The following is a 19,722-nucleotide window of genomic DNA, read 5'->3' as shown; positions in this document are numbered from 1 at the left end:
CATTGCCGAGAGAGTAGACCAGTTGTCCATAATCTAAAAGAGCAGCTGTGTGAAAAAGGGAAAAGATTTCATTGCATATTCCTTGGCTGTGGATGAGAGCACCGACATTTCTGACATTGCCCAGTTGTCAATTTTCATCCGCGGAGTGGACTCCAGCCTAAGCGTGACAGAGGAGTTTTTGGCTTTACGTCCTATGCATGGCACAACTACGGGGCATGATTTGTATGAGAAGGTGTCAAGATGTGTAAATGAGATGGAGCTGCCTTGGGAAAAACGTCGTTGTGCGGTTTGACAACCGACGGAGCACCTGCGATGTGTGGACACAGGAGCGGACTGGTGGCGAAGATACGGGAAAAGATGCAAGAGGAAAACGCGACAGGTGAGCTGACAGCTTATCATTGTATCATACACCAGGAAGCGTTGTGCGGTAAAGCCTTGAAAATGGAGCATGTAATGAGCATCATCACGCGCACAGTTAACTTTATCAGAGCCAAAGGTTTGAATCACCGCCAGTTCAAGGCATTTCTGACGGAGTTAGAAACGGAGCATGGTGATTTGCCTTATCACACAGAGGTGCGATGGCTAAGCCAGGGAAAGGTGCTTCAAAGATGTTTCGAGCTTCGTGAGGAGATTTGTCTGTTCTTGGACAGCAAAGGGAAAGACACAACACAACTCTCGAGACGAAATGTTCTGTGTAAAATGGCTTTTCTGTGTGACATTACGAGTCATCTGAATGCAATGAACTTGCAGCTGCAGGGTCGGGATCATGTCATCTCTGATATGTACAGTACAGTGAAGGCATTTAAAACCAAACTGACTCTGTGGGAGACGCAGATGCGGAAAGAAAATTTGAGCCACTTTCCAGCTGCCAGACCATGAAAGAGAAGCTCTCTACCAGTGCGTTCCCGAGCGCACAGTTGGCTGATAAAAATAGGTATGCTTGCCGCTGACTTTCGACGCCGATTTGCTGACTTTGAAGCACAAAAAAGCAGGTTGGAACTGCTCGGTAAACCCATTTGCTGGTGACGTGAAGCTCACCACCAAACCTCCAAATGGAGTTGATTGACCTCCAATGCAATGATGCACTGAGGGCAAATATTGCGGCAGTGGGTGCTGCGGAGTTCGCCCGTTTTCCTCCCGACACAAGTGCCCAGCTGCGCATCCAGGCTGCTCAAACGTTGTCTATGTTTGGCAGCACATACCTGTGTGAACAACTGTTTTCTTTGATGAACCTGAACAAAACATCACACAGAAGTCGACTTACTGCTGAACACCTCCACTCAATTCTGAGGATTTCCTCAGCTCAGAGCCTTACCCCGAACATTGATGAACTTGGTAAAAGATGGGACACCACCAAGTATCACCCTCAACCTCAAACAAGTGAACATTACTGTGCAATCACATATTTAGAGTTTTTACTCAGTTCAAGTTTAAAAGTTAAAGTTTAATATTTGTTTTCACTGCATGTTACTTCTCCTTAAACAAAGTGTGTTTTTGATTAATAGATTTTTGCACTTTATTTTATTGTATTTCAATCCAATTATATTTTAAAAATAATTCAGTTGAGTGGATGATAGAAAATTGCTATTATTGTTTTTTCTTTGAAGTAAATTTAGCCCACTTTTGCTAAAATAGAAAAATATAGGCTACTGATGGTGCCTTGAATACCGGTTTCTTTCATTTAATGTTCATGTTATGGGATTTTTATATAAAGGAAATTTGTCTTTTGTGTCTGTTGAAAATTAAAGATTACTGACAGAGCCATAAGAAATATTGCTTTATTTATCTGATCATATTGGAATATATTTGTTAGGTTTTCAGTAGTTCAATTAGGTTCACTAGACTATATGCGTCATTTAAAAAATTTTCAATGAACATTCGAACAGTCGGCCCTCGGCTTGTAGCTAAATTTTTATTTGGCCCTCCGCTCATTTGACTTTGACACCCCTGCAGTAGATGATATAGAGTACAGTATATACATATGAGATGGGTAATGTAGGGTATGTAAACATTATATTAAGTGGCATTGTTTAAAGTGGCTAGTGGTACATTTTTCATAATTTCCATCAATTCCCATTTTTAAAGTGGCTGGAGTTGAGTCAGTATGTTGGCAGCGGCCGCTAAATGTTAGTGGTGGCTGTTTAACAGTCTGATGGCTTGAGATAGAAGCTGTTTTTCAGTCTCTCGGTCCCTGCTTTGATGCACCTGTACTGACCTCGCCTTCTGGATGATAGCGGGGTGAACAGGCAGTGGCTTGGGTGGTTGTTGTCCTTGATGATCTTTATGGCCTTCCTGTGACATCGGTGGTGTAGGTGTCCTGGAGGGCAGGTAGTTGCCCCCGGTGATGCGTTCTGCAGACCTCACTACCCTCTGGAGAGCCTTACGGTTGTGGGCGGAGCAGTTGCCGTACCAGGCGGTGATACAGCCCGACAGGATGCTCTCGATTGTGCATCTGTAGAAGTTTGTGAGTGCTTTGGTGACAAGCCGAATTTCTTCAGCCTCCTGAGGTTGAAGAGGCGCTGCTGCGCTTCTTCACGACGCTGTCTGTGTGGTGGACCAATTCAGTTTGTCCGTGATGTGTACACCGAGGAACTTAAAACTTTCCACCTTCTCCACTACTGACCCGTCGATGTGGATAGGGGGGTGCTCCCTCTGCTGTTTCCTGAAGTCCACAATCATCTCCTTTGTTTTGTTGACGTTGAGTGTGAGGTTATTTTCCTGACACCACACTCCGAGGGCCCTCACCTCCTCCCTGTAGGCCGTCTCGTCGTTGTTGGTAATCAAGCCTACCACTGTAGTGTCATCCGCAAACTTGATGATTGAGTTGGAGGCGTGCATGGCCACGCAGTCGTGGTGAACAGGGAGTACAGGAGAGGGCTCAGAACGCACCCTTGTGGGGGCCCCAGTGTTGAGGATCAGCGGGGTGGAGATTCTGTTACCTACCCTCACCACCTGGGGGCGGCCCGTCAGGAAGTCCAGGACCCAGTTGCACAGGGCGGGGTCGAGACCCAGGGTCTCGAGCTTGATGAMGAGTTTGGAGGGTACTATGGTGTTAAATGCTGAGCTGTAATCGATGAACAGCATTCTCACATGGGTATTCCTCTTGTCCAGATGGGTTAGGGCAGTGTGCAGTGTGGTTGCGATTGCGTCGTCTGTGGACCTATTAGGTCGGTAAGCAAATTGGAGTGGGTCTAGGGTGTCCGGTAGGGTGGAGGTGATATTGAGGAGAGAGGAATAGATTTTCTCATGGGTTAAAGTAAATATTCATATGTTTGCTATTTATTTAATAAGTAGTTGTATGATGGGAGTATTCATAAACAATTACTTTTATTGAAAAGAGGAAAGGGACAGCTTTATTTCAAGCCTATTTAAGTTTAGGTCAAGCCATGTGCTATCGAGCATCTTACTAACTAATGCTAACTAGCATTAGAGGGCTGGTTGTCACAATCAACCCCATTGTAACAATGTACCCAGTAAGCTAGAGGACGTTGGAAAGACACTTAGAATAATTTTTGGGACAACACAGTACAGTTTGATTCAGTTAAATACAGTACAGCTGATTTTAAATCTATAGTATATTAGAGTACAGTGCAGTTGCAATCAGAGTACAGTAGGGTTTCATTCAGTATTGTACAGTAGGATACAGTACTGAATACACACTACATTACTGCATTGTACTCAGCTGTGCTCTACTGTATCTTAATTTATTTTAAAATGTAACCTTTATTTAACTAGGCAAGTCAGTTAAGAACAAATTCTTATTTACAACGACAGCCTACCCCGGCCAAACCCGGACGATGCTGGGACCTTTGTGCGGCGCCCTATGGGACTCCCAATCATGAGCCGGATGTGATCCAGCCTGGATTTGAGCCAGGGACTGTAGTAACGCCTCTTGCACTGAGATGCAGTGCCTTAGACCGCTGCGCCACTCAGGAGCCCAATAATGTGTGGTCCAAAATTGTGAAACGAACCTTTAAGATTCCTTCAGGTATGGTCCAATCCGGACCTGTTGGCCAAAATGCTGTCAATTGACAACGACTAAGTAACATTCTCACACACACTTGAAAAAGCAATCAATGTTTAACAAAAACAATTTAGTTAACAAAAATTGTTAACAGCTTTACTTTTCTTTTTATCAAATTATAAAATGTTAATTCAAATATCAGATGGTTTTTATTAAGCATTGATACGACAAATTGTAAAAACGACTATCAAAGCAAATATTCAAATATTCAGCCCAAAGTTTTAGAACACCTTGTCGTGTCTGACTATCATTAAATGTGAAGGCTTATTTTATCAAATCAATTCTGTAATTATTATGATTAGTTTAATCACGTAAACTTTAATTAACTAAGTTGGGGCACCACGGGAAAATGTATATAGAGTCTACTTCCCCGAATTGACTCTTCAGATGTTTTCATATCTTATCAATTAGTCTTCTATTAACGTATCAATATAACCTCATCAGTTCGCATTACTGAACGTCGCATACCTTTGGATATCGGCACGAAACCTAGCCTAAATTATGAATCAGCGATATACAAATTGGCTTAATTATTTATAAACCAACTAACCACAGAGATACATAAACAGTAGATATTGGTTACTAACAACGTAGATATTGGTTACTAACAACGTATTGATAAGACCCTAGTGGGCTAAACTGGTATGACAGCTTGGAAGACAATGGAAAGGGGTGGAACAGAAAAAGAGCGGGAAAGACAAAATGGATTCACTACACACAGTTCAGAATTATATTAATTGAAATCCTAATCCACATGAACAGCCGCTCATTCGAAAATAATTGCAATGTATACATTTACGCCTGTATGTCATTGTCTGTTGGAATCGCCGGTCCGTCTGCTGGAGTCAGTTCAGAGGCTCTGGTTAACTTCCCCAGAAGTCACAATGTCTTTCGTAGTTATCGCTTTCTCATCGGCTCTGGATAGTGTCTGTTGTATTGGATACGTCAGGCGTACAGATGGTCGTTGCATGGATTAGATGCCTCCGCGGTTGTCGATATTCTCGTACTAGATTTACGTAATTTCCAGCAGCAGTCTAGTAATTCTGTCTAGGATTTGCTCTTACTCTGTAGTGATCGATAGTCAGAGTTCAACCATTTCCTGCCGTGTAGCCAACGCTGCATGGTCTCCGTGGCCAATAGAGTTGTAGTTCTTAACCATTTCACATGTAGCGTCAGCTGCATGTTTTCTAGTCTGATGGCCTATAGAATTGTAGCCATTCCAACGTGGGGACTCAGTCTCGGCGTTCTGACTTAATGTAAATTTTGTAGGAAGTAGGTTTTAAACTCTGTGGGAAAAATAGTGGCAATTCCATGACGCCTGATGTAATAGCTGGCCTCACGGGGGCGTGACCACTGACGAGTTACAACTTTACATCTTAACAAGTTCCTCATTTAGAAGGTCTACAACACATTACATCTTCTCACAAATAGTTTCATATTGCATCATTTTATCCAACATCTAGATGTAAACCTAACAGCTGGAAAATGTACACTTTAAGAGATACAGTTGTGTTTCCTGTCCTTCATGAGGTCACCAAATGAAACTCGACATGACTGTCCCTTAAGTGTCCACAGACCATTCCCACATTTTCAAAACTAGAAATATTGTTTAATTATTCAAACTTTTGATGTCCAAGGGTCTGTGTTCCACAGTTTACAGTTGAAGTCAGAAGTTTACATACACTTAGGTTGGAGTCATTAAAAAACTCGCTTTTTCAACCACTCCACAAACTCCTTGTTAACTACAGTTTTGGCAAGTCGGTTAGGACATCTACTTTGTGCATGACAATTAAATTTTCCCAAACAATTGCTTACAGACAGATTATTTCACTGCATCACAATTCCAGTGGATCAAAAGTTTACATACTCTAAGTTGACTGCCTTTAAACAGCTTGGAAAATTCCAGAAAATTATGTCATGGCTTTAGCAGCTTCTGATAAATGATGTCAATTAGGCTGAGTCAATTGAAGGTGTACCTGTGGCTGTATTTTGAGCGTTTACCGTCAAACTCAGTGCCTCTTTGCTTGGGAAAATCTAAAGAAAATCAGCCAAGACCTCCACAAGTCTGGTTCGTCCTTGGGAGCAATTTCCAAACACCTGAAGGTACCATGTTCATCTGTACAAACAATAGTACGCAGTATAAACACCATGGGACCATGCAGCCGTCAGAATGTGTCTCCTAGAGATGAACGTACTTTAGTGCGAAGTGCAAATCAATCCCAGAACAGCAAAGGACCATGTGAAGATGCTGGAAACAGATAATAATCTATATCCACAATAAAATGAGTCCTATATCGACATATCCTGAAAGGCCTCAGCAAGGAATAAGCCACTGCTCCAAAACTGCCAAAAAAGCCAGACTACGGTTTGCAACTGCACATGGGGACAAAGATTGTACTTTTTGGAGAAATGTCCTCTGGTCTGATGAAACAAAAATAGAACTGTTTGTCCATAATGACCATCATTATGTTTGAAGGAAAAAGGGGGCGTTTTGAAAGCCGAAGAACACCATCCCAACCGTGAAGCACAGAGGTGGCAGCATCATGTTGTGGGGGTGCTTTGCTGCAGGAGGGACCGGTGAACTTCACGAAATAGATGGCATCATGAGGAAGGGAAATTGTGTGGATATATTGAAGCAACATCAAGACAGTCAGGAAGTTAACGCTTGGTCGCAAATTGGTCTTCCAAATGGACAATGACCCCAAGCATACTTCCAAAGTTGTGGCAAAAAGGCTTAAGGACAACAAACCCAAGGTATTGCAGTGGCCATCACAACGCCCTGACCTGAATCCTACAGAAAATGTGTGGACAGAACTGAAAAAGCGTGTTCGAGCAAGGAGGCCTACAAACCGGACTCAGTTACACAAGCTCTGTCAGGAGGAATGGGCCAAAACTCACCCAACTTATTGTGGGAAGCTTGTGGAAGGCTACCCGAAACGTTTGACCCAAGTTAAACAATTTAAAAAAGGCAATACTATGAAATACTAGTTGAGTGTATGTTAACTTCTGGCCCACTGGGAATGTGATGGAAGAAATAAATTTCACATTCTTAAAATAAAGTGGCGATCCTAACTGACCTAAGACAGGGAATTTTTACTAGGATTAAATGTCAGGAATTGTGAAAAACTGAGTTCAAATGTATTTGGCTAAGGTGCATGTAAAACTTCCGACTTCAACTGTATGTTGAATTTATTTTTATTATGTTAGAAATACTGTTCAATAAACAAAGACTTTACTTTTTCTACAGCTTTGTAAATTGCTTCAATTGTTGCTAAAAAAAAAGAAGTTTTTTTTTCATATGCCAACACTGACATCCAACCACGGGATGGAGCTCGTTGTCACAAGTGGACAGAGTGTGTTTGATGGCTTATATCCCTATATAACCATGTTAGAATGAAATAAGAGGATAGAAAAAGGGTCCCTATTTCAACCTAAGACCTTGGTCTTTCTCCTGATATTGAAAATACAAACATTGGAGGAGGTGGCCTCTCACAACGTTGAATGTTTTGATCTTTATACCGATCATTCATTGACTGAACATGTTTAAAAATATACACTGCTCAAAAAAATTAAGGGAACACTAAAATAACACATCCTAGATCTGAATGAAGGAAATATTCTTATTAAATACTTTTTTCTTTACATAGTTGAATGTGTTGCACAAATCACACAAAATTATCAATGGAATCATTTTATCAACCATGGAGGTCTGGATTTGGAGTCACACTCAAAATAAAGTGGAAAACACACTACAGGCTGATTCAACTTTGATGTAATGTCTTAAAACAAGTCAAAATGAGGCTCCAGTAGTGTGTGTGGCCTCCAGTGCCTGTATGCCTCCCTACAACGCCTGGGCATGCTCCTGATGACGTGCGGATGGTCTCCTGAGGGATCTCCTCCAGATGGACTAAAGCATCGCCACTCCTGGGTCTGTGGTGCAACGTGGGTGGCGTTGGTGATGGAGCGAGACATGTTGTTCCAGATGTGCTCAATTGGATTCAGGTCTGGGGAACGGCGGGCCAGTCCATAGCTCAATGCCTTCTCTTGCAGGAACTGCTGACACACTCCAGCCAATGAGGTCTAGCATTGTCTTGCTTAGGAGGACCCAGGGCCAACGCCAGAGATATGGTCACAAGGGGTCTGAGGATCTCCTCTCGGTACCTAATGGCAGTCAGGGTACCTCTGGCGAGCACATGGAGGGCTGTGCGGCCCCCCAAAGAATGCACCCCGCACCATGACTGACCCACCGCCAAACCGGTCATGCTGGAGGATGTTGCAGGCAGCAGAACGTTCTCACGGCGTCTCAGACTCTGTCACATGTGCTCAGTGTGAACCTGCTTTAATCTGTGAGAGAAGGGCGCCAGTGGCGAATTTGCCAATCTTGGTGTTCTCTGGAAATGCCAAACGTTGCACGTGTGTGGGCTGTAAGCACAACCCCCACCTGTGGACGTCGGGCCCTCATCACCCTCATGGAGTTGTTTCTGACGTGTGAGCAGCGACATGCACATTTGTGGCGCTGCTGGAGGTCTTTTGCAGGGCTCTGGCAGTGCTCCTCCTTGCACAAAGGCGGAGGTAGCGGTCTGCTGCTGGGTTGTTGCCCTCCTACGGCCTCCCCATCTCCTGATGTACTGGCCTGTCTCCTGGTAGCGCCTCCATGCTCTGGACACTACGTGACAGACACAGCAAACCTTCTTGCCACAGCTCGCTTGATGTGCCATCCTGGATGACTGCACTCCTGAGCCACTTGGTGTGGGTTGTTGACTCCGTCTCATGCTACCACTAGAGTGAGAGCACCGCCAGCATTCAAAATGACCAAACATCAGCCAGGAAGCATAGGAACTGAGAAGTGGTCTGTGGTCACCACCTGCAGAACACTCCTTTATTGGGGGTTTTCTTGCTAATTGCCTATAATTTCCACCTTTTGTCTATTCCATTTGCACAACAGCATGTGAAATTTATTGTCAATCAGTGTTGCTTCCTAAGTGGACAGTTTGATTTCACAGAAGTGTGATTGACTTGGAGTTACATTGTGTTGTTTAAGTGTTCCCTTTATTTTTTTTGCGCAGTGTAGTATTGTAAGATACTGGTGCTGAGAAATACACAGGCGAGTAAAAAGTGACAACCAACCCCGGTCTCCCCTATCAGATCTATAGGGAAACAGAGTGCCCCCTTGTAGATTTTTTGCTAGATAATCCCCCGTTAAATCTCCTGGAGGTAAGGAATGTTTTTCAGCTATACTAAGACAACTCTGAGTAGTTTCACATGAAGAGTTGGGCCTCAGTGATTTACATTTACATTTAAGTCATTTAGCAGACGCTCTTATCCAGAGCGACTTACAAATTGGAAAGTTCATACATATTCATCCTGGTCCCCCCGTGGGGAATGAACCCACAACCCTGGCGTTGCAAGCGCCATGCTCTACCAACTGAGCCACACGATTCACCCCATTTGGTTAATACATTTCCATACTGGCTGAATAACATAGCCTTCATAGGATATGTAAACTTTATATATTTTTAAAAAATAATAGGGAAAGAACTTGATCTTTGGTTACTTGTTGCGGTGCGTGGGAATTAATTCATGATAACTTAAGAGAATGCAGTGTCCTGGTTATTTTCTTTTTACACTTCGTTATTTGGAAAAGGCACCGGCACATCTGAGACACCTTGTTGCGTGGTAACAATGGGATAACGTGAAATAAGAGAGAAAACACGTCTCTTTAATTACCTTTCTTTAATTACCTCAATTACCTCTCAAAGTTAATATGTGGGCCAGAAAATGAGTGTTATCACTAACTAGGAATAAGAAAAGAAAAGAAAAACCAAAACAATACTTATGAAAATAACAATCTGATGCGAGAAGAAGCAAAGTCTCCATGAACACCAGCTAGAGGTCAGAGGTTAAATTACTCAGTGTGTTTCAAGTCAACATGTGATGAATTAAGACAACTCTGTTAATGTGCAACAACTCAGTAGTTAGCTATAGCTGGTGTTCCAGTCCATTTGCCTAACATATTACCATATTAGCTGAATAACTTAGCCTACACTGATGTGTACACTTCCTTAGCTTACACTGATGTGTACACTTCCTTAGAGAAACTCAACTGTGAATAAGTACTATGCTCTCATCTGGGTTTTAGTCAGATTGTGTAGTATATATATTTATATATACACTACACATAACACAGTAAAAAGTTTAGACACCTACTCATTCAAGGGTTTTCCTTTATAATAAGAATAGTGAAGACTTCAAAACTATGAAATAACACATTTGGTTACTATATGATTCCATAAGTGTTAAATCAAAATATATTTTATATTTGAGATCCTTCAAAATAGCCACTCTTTGCCTTGACAGGTTTGCATACTCTTGGCATTCTCTCAACCAGCTTCATGAGGAATGCTTTTCCAACAGTCTTGAAGGAGTTCCCATATATGCTGAGCACTGGTTGGCTGCTTTTCCTTCATTCTGCGGTCCATCTCATCCCAAACCATCTTAATTGGGTTGAGCTCGGGTGATTGTGGAGGGAGTGGCTTCCGTCTGGCCACCCTACCATAAAGGCCTGATTGGTGGAGTGCTGCAGAGATGGTTGCCCTTATGGAAGGTGCTCCCATATCCACAGAGGAACTCTGGAGCTCTGTCAGAGTGACCATCAGGTTCTTGGGACTTGGTCAGGGAGGTGACCTTCCCCCCAGATTGCTCAGTTTGGCTGGGCAGCCAGCTCTATGAAGAGTCTCGGTGGTTCCAAACTTCTTCCATTTAAGAATTATGGATTGGAGGCCACGGTGTTCTTGGGGACCTTCAATGCTGCAGACATTTTTTTGGTACCCTTCTCCAGATCTGTGCCTCGACACAATCCTGTCTTGGAGCTCTACGGACAGTTCCTTCAACCTCATGGCTTGGTCTTTGCTCTGACATGCACTGTCAACTGTGGGATCTTATATAGACAGGTGTGCCTTTCCAAATCATGTCCAATCAATTGAATTTACCACAGGTGGACTCCAACTAAGTGGTAGAAACATCTCATGGATGATCAATGGAAACAGGATGCACCTGAGCTCAATTTCATGTCTCATAGCAAAGGGTCTGAATACTTATGGAAATAAGGTCTTTTTTTGGGGGGGATTTGTGTTTCTTTTCTTTACTGTTTTCGCTTTGTCATTATGGGGTATTGTGCATAGATATTTATTTATTTTTTACGAATCCCCAGCAATTTTAGGATAAGGCTGTAATGTAACAATGCGGAAAAAGTCAGGGGGTACGAACACTTTCCAAAGGCAAGGTATATAGCCTCTACATGGGGCCTTGTACAGCAATAGGCTGAAATATGAAATGTCAACTTCCCTGTAACATAACAATGTCAGGTTATATGTTTTTTAAACATGTAAATAGGCCTACTGTAGATTCATATCCTTTAGAAGGGTTACGCTGAGATGTCGACTGCCCTGTAACAAGAAGGTTAAGCCTATGGATTGTCTCTAAGGCCCATGTTGTTTTTGGACTGGTCCTCAGAAACGTCTCGTCTTCCTCACACAGCTTWGTGAGTCTCTCACTCCAGTGCTACTTTGAGTGTACCCGCACGTGCGTTATAAAGAGATATGAGAATCCCTTATTCAGCACCTATGGATCTCAAACACAGCACGGAATGAAGAAGCAAGCATGACGTCCAAACTTAGAACCTCAACAACACAGGAACCTTGTCAAATGATCATTTGTTTCGAGAGGAGTAAATGGAAATGTTTAGTTTCCCACTTCAACCATCAATAGAAAAGTATTCCATTGAAATTGTTATGGTGCCCTGAGGGCTTATGTCCTGTGATTATGCTATGGTATAGATAACCCTATACATTGATCTCTCAAGCCAGGCCAGTCGGTCAGTGGGACAAATACATCTGTACCTGTGACGTTCACCTTTCAGGCCCAGAGAAAAGAGATGATTCATGGTGGCTTGAATTCGTGACTCACACTGTACACTGTTCTCGCAGTCTCATCAGTGGAACAAATTAATATTTACGTGATGACATTGACCTTTCACCTTTGAGGGCAGAGGATGAGAGATTACCAGCTGGCCAATATAGGGCCAGCGGTGGCTTGAGAATCTTGCGTCATTGCGCAATTCCCAACTGGGCCAAATGGACACATGGGTGGAGTAATCTTTAACATTCCGATAAGTGACTAATTATTTTAAAAAGTGCAAAATGACTGACAACATAAACAAATAGCTACATCTGCAATTACTTTTGAATATATTGGATCTTAGACTACATAACATACCTGGTTTCCGAAGACCCCGATGGAGCAAGCGGTGGACACCTCCTCCGATCCGAACCACACCGAGGCGATCTTCGACGGCATCCCGAGGATAAACACCTGCGCAAAGGAGCAGCAGAACTGTCCGAACATGGTGACCGCGAACAGGTCGGGTCTCACACTGGTCACTTTGATCCAAGTCCCCGCGCAATTCATGGCTGTAGCCACCAGCGCAATGACACGGAGCCCCTTCTTATCCAGTAACCAGGTGACCGGGAATATGAAGGGAATGTAAGTCAACATGTATATCATAGACATCCAATCTATAGTGAAAGAATCTACCCCGTAGAACTTCATAAAAATGTTGTTGATAATTCCGTACTGGATCCATTGGAACGAGTTACAGAGAGAATACGAGCTGAACAGCAACACGATGAACCATCGCCGCTTGTATAGTTTGATGGTTTGGTTTGTATCTTCTCTGTTCTGGAGTCGTATCTTGTGCTCCATGCGCACGTCCTCGCTGTCAACGGCATACTTCATAATTGTAATTTTTTCCAGATCTAACACATCTTGATTGTCGTTGATTTCGCCATAAACCAAGGAGGGTTTTTCATTTTCGCCACTCATGTTGAAGTTTAATTAAGGACGGGCAGGTGAATACACTACAGACACGTATGCCTCTTACATTTTAGTGAGAGTTCGGACCAGCCTGACTATGCGACAGCTCCCAGATCTTTTGACAGTACTCTAGTTGGGACACAAGCCAAACCAGCTACACCACCTCTCGAAGTTCACCAATCAGAAACTACAACCGACACCACATTCTATTTGATGCCACGTTATCAAATAAAGTAGTTAAAAGCAAAGRCATTCCCTGAGAAGACAATGTGAAGTTTACGTTAGCTAAACAACTATTAAATAATTCGCTGTGCAAAGGGTAAACTAGACAAGCCACTCATAGACTACATTTACAAGTAGCCTGCATATGCGCACTTTTTCCTGTTGTGCTGAAGTTGACAAAAAAAAAGTAGCCTACTTTCACAAGCAGTTCAAACTCAACAAAATGTAGCCCTACATTTGTTTTTAAATAATGTATGGAGATGTCATTCTGTTCAGCGTCGAGCGAAGTATCAATGGGCCAGTTGGTTTTACATGGCCAGCTGTCTCGGGTGGGTGGAGATTTCTCTTAAGGACCAATAATGGGATGGTTTAAAACAGGCGTGACAGTTTGGCCTATGGGCTGCAAGGTTTAGTTTTTCCCCTTTCAATTTCAGCCCAAGTCCACCAGGTGTGAGGAATTCCTTACTAATTACGGACCTTAATTCATCACTCAAGTACAAGGGAAGAGCGCAAACCCACCAACACTCGGCCCTCCGTGGAATGAGTTAGACACCTGTGTTTTTAAAACGTTTAAATTCCACTCAGACGGACCACCGGGCCATGCAAAATGAACATGTCCAACGTAAACGCCCGTTTACGTCACCACGTAGGGCCAACCAACCCACTACCCAATGAACCCTCACTGCCGTCTGTGTTGAAATTGGGCACGATGGAGGAGGAGCTACATTTTGCAACCGAACATCCCGACCTTGGTTGCCGACTAAAATGATTCTACTATCAATGCCAAAATGCCATTTCTGCTGTTGGTGACAGGCTACACAACACACTTCCACAAAGCACCATCCACTGACCCAAGATAAAATGGAATACAATACAGTAGTTTAAAATGTAATATAATATGGAGCTGGAATAAAATATAATGGAATAGAATAACATTGAAAATGGCACGAATTAGAACAGATCATGTTACATGTTCATAAAATGTAAAGCAACCATTGGTCTGAAAACATGAGGCTTCCACCCAATGTTCCCTCTAAACTTGCATGCGTTAGCAGACTCGCTGTAGCCCCGAGACTGCGCACAGCTCACCCGGCTCTGCACACTCGCCCCCCCCCCGAGACTGCCGCACAGCTCCCCCCCGAGACTCGCACAGCTCCCCCCCCGAGACTGCCGCACAGGCTCCCCCCCCGAGACTGCCGCACAGCTCCCCCCCCCTGAGACTGCCGCCAGCTCCCCCCCCCCCCCGAGCTCCCCCGCACCCCCCCCCGAGACTGCCGCACAGCTCCCCCCCCGAGACTGCCGCACAGCTCCCCCCCCCCGAGACTGCCGACAGCTCCCACGAGACTGGCACAGCATTTAGCCACTTCAATGCAACATTATGAAAATGCAAGATATTTTGTTGTAAGCAAGATGTATAGGAATATACTTATATTGTGAATGACACCACATACTCCAGACTGGTGGGGCATAGGCATGGTGTAAAGTACTTAAGAAAAAAATTTTGAAAGTACTACTTAAGCATTGTTCCGAGTCGTGTGTGGTAGGTGGCAGGGAAGTCCCAGGCCGGAGGAGAGTCAAACTTGGTGGAATGTAGTTTATAAACTTTAAAAAAACATAACTCCAAAACCATGATACATAAAACAAAGTCATACAAGGACCGCGCACACCAACACAAAAAACTGAACAACAACAATCTCTGACAAAGACATGAGGGGAAAAAGAAGGTTAAATACACAACAGGTAATGAATGGGATTGAAACCAGGTGTGTAGGAAGACAAGACAAAACCAATGAAAATGAAAAATGGATCAATGATGGCTAGAAGACCGGTGACGTCGACCGCCGAGCACCGCCGAACAGGATGGCATCGACTACGGCCAAAGTCCGTGACACATTTTTTGGGGGTATTCTGTACTTTACTTTCCTATTTATATTTTGACAAATTTTACTTTTAACATCAGCTTACAATTCCTAAAAGGAATGTATGTACTTTTTACATTCTGACACAAAAAAGTATCGTTACATTTGAATGCTTAGCAGGACCAGGAAAAATGGTCTAGATCACCACTTATCAAGAGAACATCCCTGTTCAACCTACTAACTCTGATCTGCGGACTCACTAAACACTGGCCTCATTTGTAAATGATGTCTGAGTGTTGGAGTGGGCCCCTGGCTACTGTAAATAATGTCTGAGTGTTGGAGTGGCTCCTGGCTATCTGTAAATATGTCTGAGTGTTGGAGTGGGCCCCTGGTCTATCTGTAAATAAGTCTGAGTGTTGGAGTGGCCCTGGCTATCTGTAAATGATGTCTGAGTGTTGGAGTGTGCCCCTGGCTATCTGTAAATGATGTCTGAGTGTTGGAGTGTGCCCCTGGCTATCGTTACATTTTTTTTTTTTTACTAGAAAATGGTGCCATATGGTTTGATTAAGGAATTTGAAATTATTTATACTTTTACTTTTGATACTTAAGTATATTTTAACAATTTACTTTTTTACAAATTTACAATTTACTGACATTTACTTTGGTACTTAAGTCGATTTTAAACCAAATACTTTTGGATTTTTACTCAAGTAGTATTTTACTGGGTGACTTTCCCTTTTATTTTAGTCATTTTTATTACAGTATCTTTACTTTTACTCAAGTATGACAATTGGGTACTTTTTCCACCAATGGGCATAGCCAATCAGAGCTGCAGTAGGCCTATATGCAAATAAACTATTGCCATTTATGGATCTGTGTCGTATACTTTGAACTGGATTGTGTTTACAGCTGTGGTCATAAGTAGATTTGTTTTATTTATTTTGTATTTAACCAGGTAAATCAGTTAAGAACAAATTCTTATTATTCAATGACGGCCTACCCTGGTCAAACCCTCGCCTACCCTGGTCAAACCCTCGCCTACCCTGGTCAAACACCCCCCTACCCTGGTCAAACCCTCCCCTAACCCGGACAACACTGGGCCAATTCTGCACCGCCCTATGGGACTCCCGATCACAGCCGTTTGTGATACAGCCCACGATCGAACCAGGGTCTGTAGTGAAGCCTCTACCACTGAGATGCAGTGCCTTAGACCACCGTGCCACTCGGGAGCCTTATGATGCATTTGTTTTGAGATCAAAGCGAGAGCTGCATGCAGCCACGTGTGCACATTGTGTTCATATCCTTTGCTAGTTAGTGAGTTATTAGCCCAGTTATATATAATTTGTAGTTAACAATGGGGGAGTGATTGCTTCCTACAAGAGAACAAAACGTGTACATTTCTAGACATCTTTGAAAAATAAGTCAGATAAACAGATTTTTTTTTTTGGTCTTAAAGGGGCAGTGTTGTATTTTAAGACAGGCTTGAATAAGCTTAGTAGCCAATAGGCAGAGGGTAGCTTAATTGGTCTGATTCTCTGTAATAATGGTATGGGAATAATAATGCATTATATTTTGTAAAGAGGTTTCTTGCATCAAACAACACAATGTTTTCAGTCACCTCCTTGTCTGAAGGACAAATGGATTAACAGGTTCATGTCAAGCTCTGCATGTTATTTTCTCTCAAAAGTCTCATGGAATGTAGGCCTGCATTGAACACCACACATTGGCWGCTACTGTAGGCTGAATGATAGAACASCTATTTCCATGTTAAAATGTTATGGGATGCATTTTCTCCATTGTTTTTTGATGGTAGGCCACTCTGGTAGGACTACATTATGATCAAATAGCCACAGTAGCCTACTTGACCACTGTTATAACTCTAACTTAAAGTGGGTACAGCCTCAGTGTTCACAGTAAAACTGTAACTGAAAGCAGGTACTGCCTCAGTGTTCACATTAAAACTGTAACTTAAAGCGGATACAGTCTCAGTGTTCACAGTAAAACTGTAACTTAAAGCAGGTACAGCCTCAGTGTTCACAGTAAAACTGTAACTTAAAGCGGATACAGTCTCAGTGTTCACAGTAAAACTGGAACTTAAAGCGGGTACAGTCTCAGTGTTCACAGTGAAGGCACGCTGAAAGTTGCACAGAATTTTCACAATGTTCATGTTTGCCCTCAGCAGACCTGATATTTGCTCAGGGCCGATAACATTGCTTCCACCCCAAAAATTCACTATTTTGCATTTCAAAACAATTTCTAAGTTTCTATCTTTATTTTTAAATGTACAGTAAGACAACATTTAAAAATATATATTTTTTAATACAACATTCAAAGAAATTCATTCAAAAAAGTACAAGCACTATACTACTGATGGTAAACTAAAACATTTATTTATTTATTTCACCTTTATTATGTCCTGTCTCAGTGCCAGTCTATAAGATAATCATCTACATCAGAGCATACAATGCATACTGTACCTTAACAAGGCTTACCCTTAATTACTTATAGGTACACGACTCCACCTTGTGACCATTAAATAATAGAAAAAATGAATTCAAGATGATTCGAATGTAGACTCTTGAGTTAATAAAGTTATGTTCAAACTGTTTCACTTTAGGCAGAATGTACATGTATTCAAATCAGACTAGAAAAGCAGCTGTTTCATGGGAAGATAGTAAAATAATGTACACGTCATTGAGTAATCCAAAGCAATTTTCCAATGCTCCAATCAGTCATATGCAATAGTGGTAGTTCTGAACATGAGAAATGTACACAAAAAAACCTAAAGGCTGGGATGATACCAGTATTGCGATATTTGTTTCTATGGCAAAAAAGGAAAACACGAACCAGATCAGATTATTTGGTCCTTTAAAAACCTGCTGTATGTAAAATATTGTGATATAGTCTGGTCCTAAACCTGCTGTATGTAAAATATTGTGTGATATAGCCTGGTCCTAAACCTGCTGTATGTAAAATATTGTGTGATATAGCCTGGTCCTAAACCTGCTGTATATAAAATATTGTGTGATATAGCCTGGTCCTAAACCTGCTGTATGTAAAATATTGTGTGATATAGCCTGGTACTAAACCTGCTGTATGTAAAATATTGTGTGATATAGCCTGGTCCTAAACCTGCTGTATGTAACACATGTTGTGATATAAGTCTGGTCCTAAACCCTGCTGTATATATGTTGTGATATAGCCTGGCCTCAACCTGCTGTATGTAATAATGTTGTGATATAGCCTGGTCCTAAACCTGCTGTATTATGTTGTGATATAGCCTGGTCCTAAACCTGCTGTATATATGTTGTGATATAGCCTGGTCCTAAACCTGCTGTATATATGTTGTGATATAGCCTGGTCTAAACCTGCTGTATGTACTATATGTTGTGATATAGCGCCTGGTCCTAAACCTGCTGTATATATGTTTGGAATATATGCCTGTCTGCCGCGTGCCTTAAACCTGCGTAGTATATAGTTTGATATAGGCCTGGTCTAACCTTGCTGTTATTGTGAAAAACCATATATGTTGTGATATAGCCTGGTCCTAAACCTGCTGTATATATGTTGTGATATAGCCTGGAAAATAACTATATGTGACTCTGGATGATAACATAATGATGTTTGTTTCCAACATTAAGGCTGTTTTACTAAAGAAGTTACATCTGCTTTGTGTTTTGTTCCCTTGCCACAATACTAACAAGTATTGCGATACTACTATCGTCCCAGTCCTAGCGTCAAAACGTTGTAATAGGCCTATATAAATTACTTGAAACGTAAAAACGGAATAATTTCATTGTTGTGTAAATCTCAATAGTACAATAAAAAATCATTCAATCATGCTGGTTTAATGTCCTGTAGATGTGGACTATTGGCATAGTCGAGGCATTGATTCTATGGTCGAGTCATAAATGTGAAATTACCATCTATGTGCTTTTTTTACACAATTCTGATCTTTTGTCATGAATTATTTTTTTGACCAATCAGACATTTTGACAATAATTGGGCAAAAAGATCAGAATTCGGCTGCCTGTGTAAAAGAAGCCTTTGTCATCTTTTAAATATCAGAAAATTGTTGATCTGATGCAAAGACATCATTCATGAGTGCTGCCTGTTCCGTTGAAACAAAGAAACCATTCATTAACTTCATCCTGTTCAAGTGTAGCCTCTTGAAACCAGGCTGACCTGGTTCAGCGAGGCTAGTTCAAGTGGCTCTCTTCACCCACTTTATCAAGGTCAGTAAACCTCTCCAGCGTCTCTTTAGCACCCCCTGGTGGCCGGTGGTGATCAGTGCTGGTAGTGCGACACAGCGATGCTGTGCTGCTGGTGGAAGACGTTGCTCCCGTGATGGTGGGGGGAGACGGAGTGATGATGGGGGGAGTAGATGAGGTCAGGGGTCATCTGGGGGGGCAGGCCAGTGCAGAGAGGCTCATGGGTAGTCAGGACAGAGGAGAGATACTTGGCCTCTTCTTTGAGTTTCTTCACCTCCTTCCTCAGAGCCGCGTTCTCCTTCTCCAGGTTCTCACTCTCCTGAAGCAACAGGAACCAATCAGTCAATGAAATGTACGTATAAAGGCACTTTTACATCACTAGGTAGTACAAAGTGCTTTACAGTAACTCAGCCTGCTTTACAGTTACCCAGCATGCTTTGCAGTAACTCAGCCTGCTTTACAGTTACCCAGCCTGCTTTACAGTAACTCAGCCTGCTTTACAGTAACCCAGCCTGCTTTACAGTAACCCAGCCTG

The 19,722-nt window shown here is 42.4% G+C and overlaps 2 protein-coding genes and 1 long non-coding RNA gene across 5 annotated transcripts in view; 1 reads left to right on the top strand and 2 right to left on the bottom strand.

The window, feature by feature from the left end:
* The window catches only part of LOC112070676 (choline/ethanolamine transporter flvcr2b), a 70,850-nt gene extending 57,455 nt beyond the window's left edge, over positions 1-13,395 (bottom strand). For all 3 annotated transcript variants that reach the window (XR_002893943.2, XM_024138105.2, XM_024138104.2), the window contains exon 1: positions 12,299-13,395. Coding sequence is in view for 2 of the 3 variants with exons in the window: in XM_024138105.2 (XP_023993873.1) it covers positions 12,299-12,904 (606 nt within the window). In the remaining variant the exon portion in view is untranslated. The remainder of the gene's footprint in view (positions 1-12,298) is intronic.
* Positions 13,396-18,064: 4,669 nt separating this feature from the next.
* On the top strand, positions 18,065-18,337 carry LOC139024347 (uncharacterized). Its single transcript, XR_011475630.1, has 2 exons — positions 18,065-18,138; positions 18,257-18,337. It is a non-coding gene; the product is annotated as an uncharacterized lncRNA (long non-coding RNA).
* A 166-nt stretch (positions 18,338-18,503) lies between these two features.
* Positions 18,504-19,722, bottom strand: part of LOC112070675 (basic leucine zipper transcriptional factor ATF-like) — a 9,074-nt gene continuing 7,855 nt past the window's right edge. The window contains exon 3 of the mRNA XM_024138103.2: positions 18,504-19,506. Within this exon, the coding sequence (XP_023993871.1) occupies positions 19,264-19,506 (243 nt within the window). The 3' untranslated portion in view covers positions 18,504-19,263. The remainder of the gene's footprint in view (positions 19,507-19,722) is intronic.

The sequence above is a fragment of the Salvelinus sp. IW2-2015 genome, unplaced genomic scaffold, assembly GCF_002910315.2.
Source record: "Salvelinus sp. IW2-2015 unplaced genomic scaffold, ASM291031v2 Un_scaffold1386, whole genome shotgun sequence".
NCBI classification, from domain to species: Eukaryota; Metazoa; Chordata; class Actinopteri; order Salmoniformes; family Salmonidae; genus Salvelinus; species Salvelinus sp. IW2-2015.
Note: the sequence above shows the minus strand (reverse complement) of the source record. Positions and strands in the feature narration are given on the sequence as shown.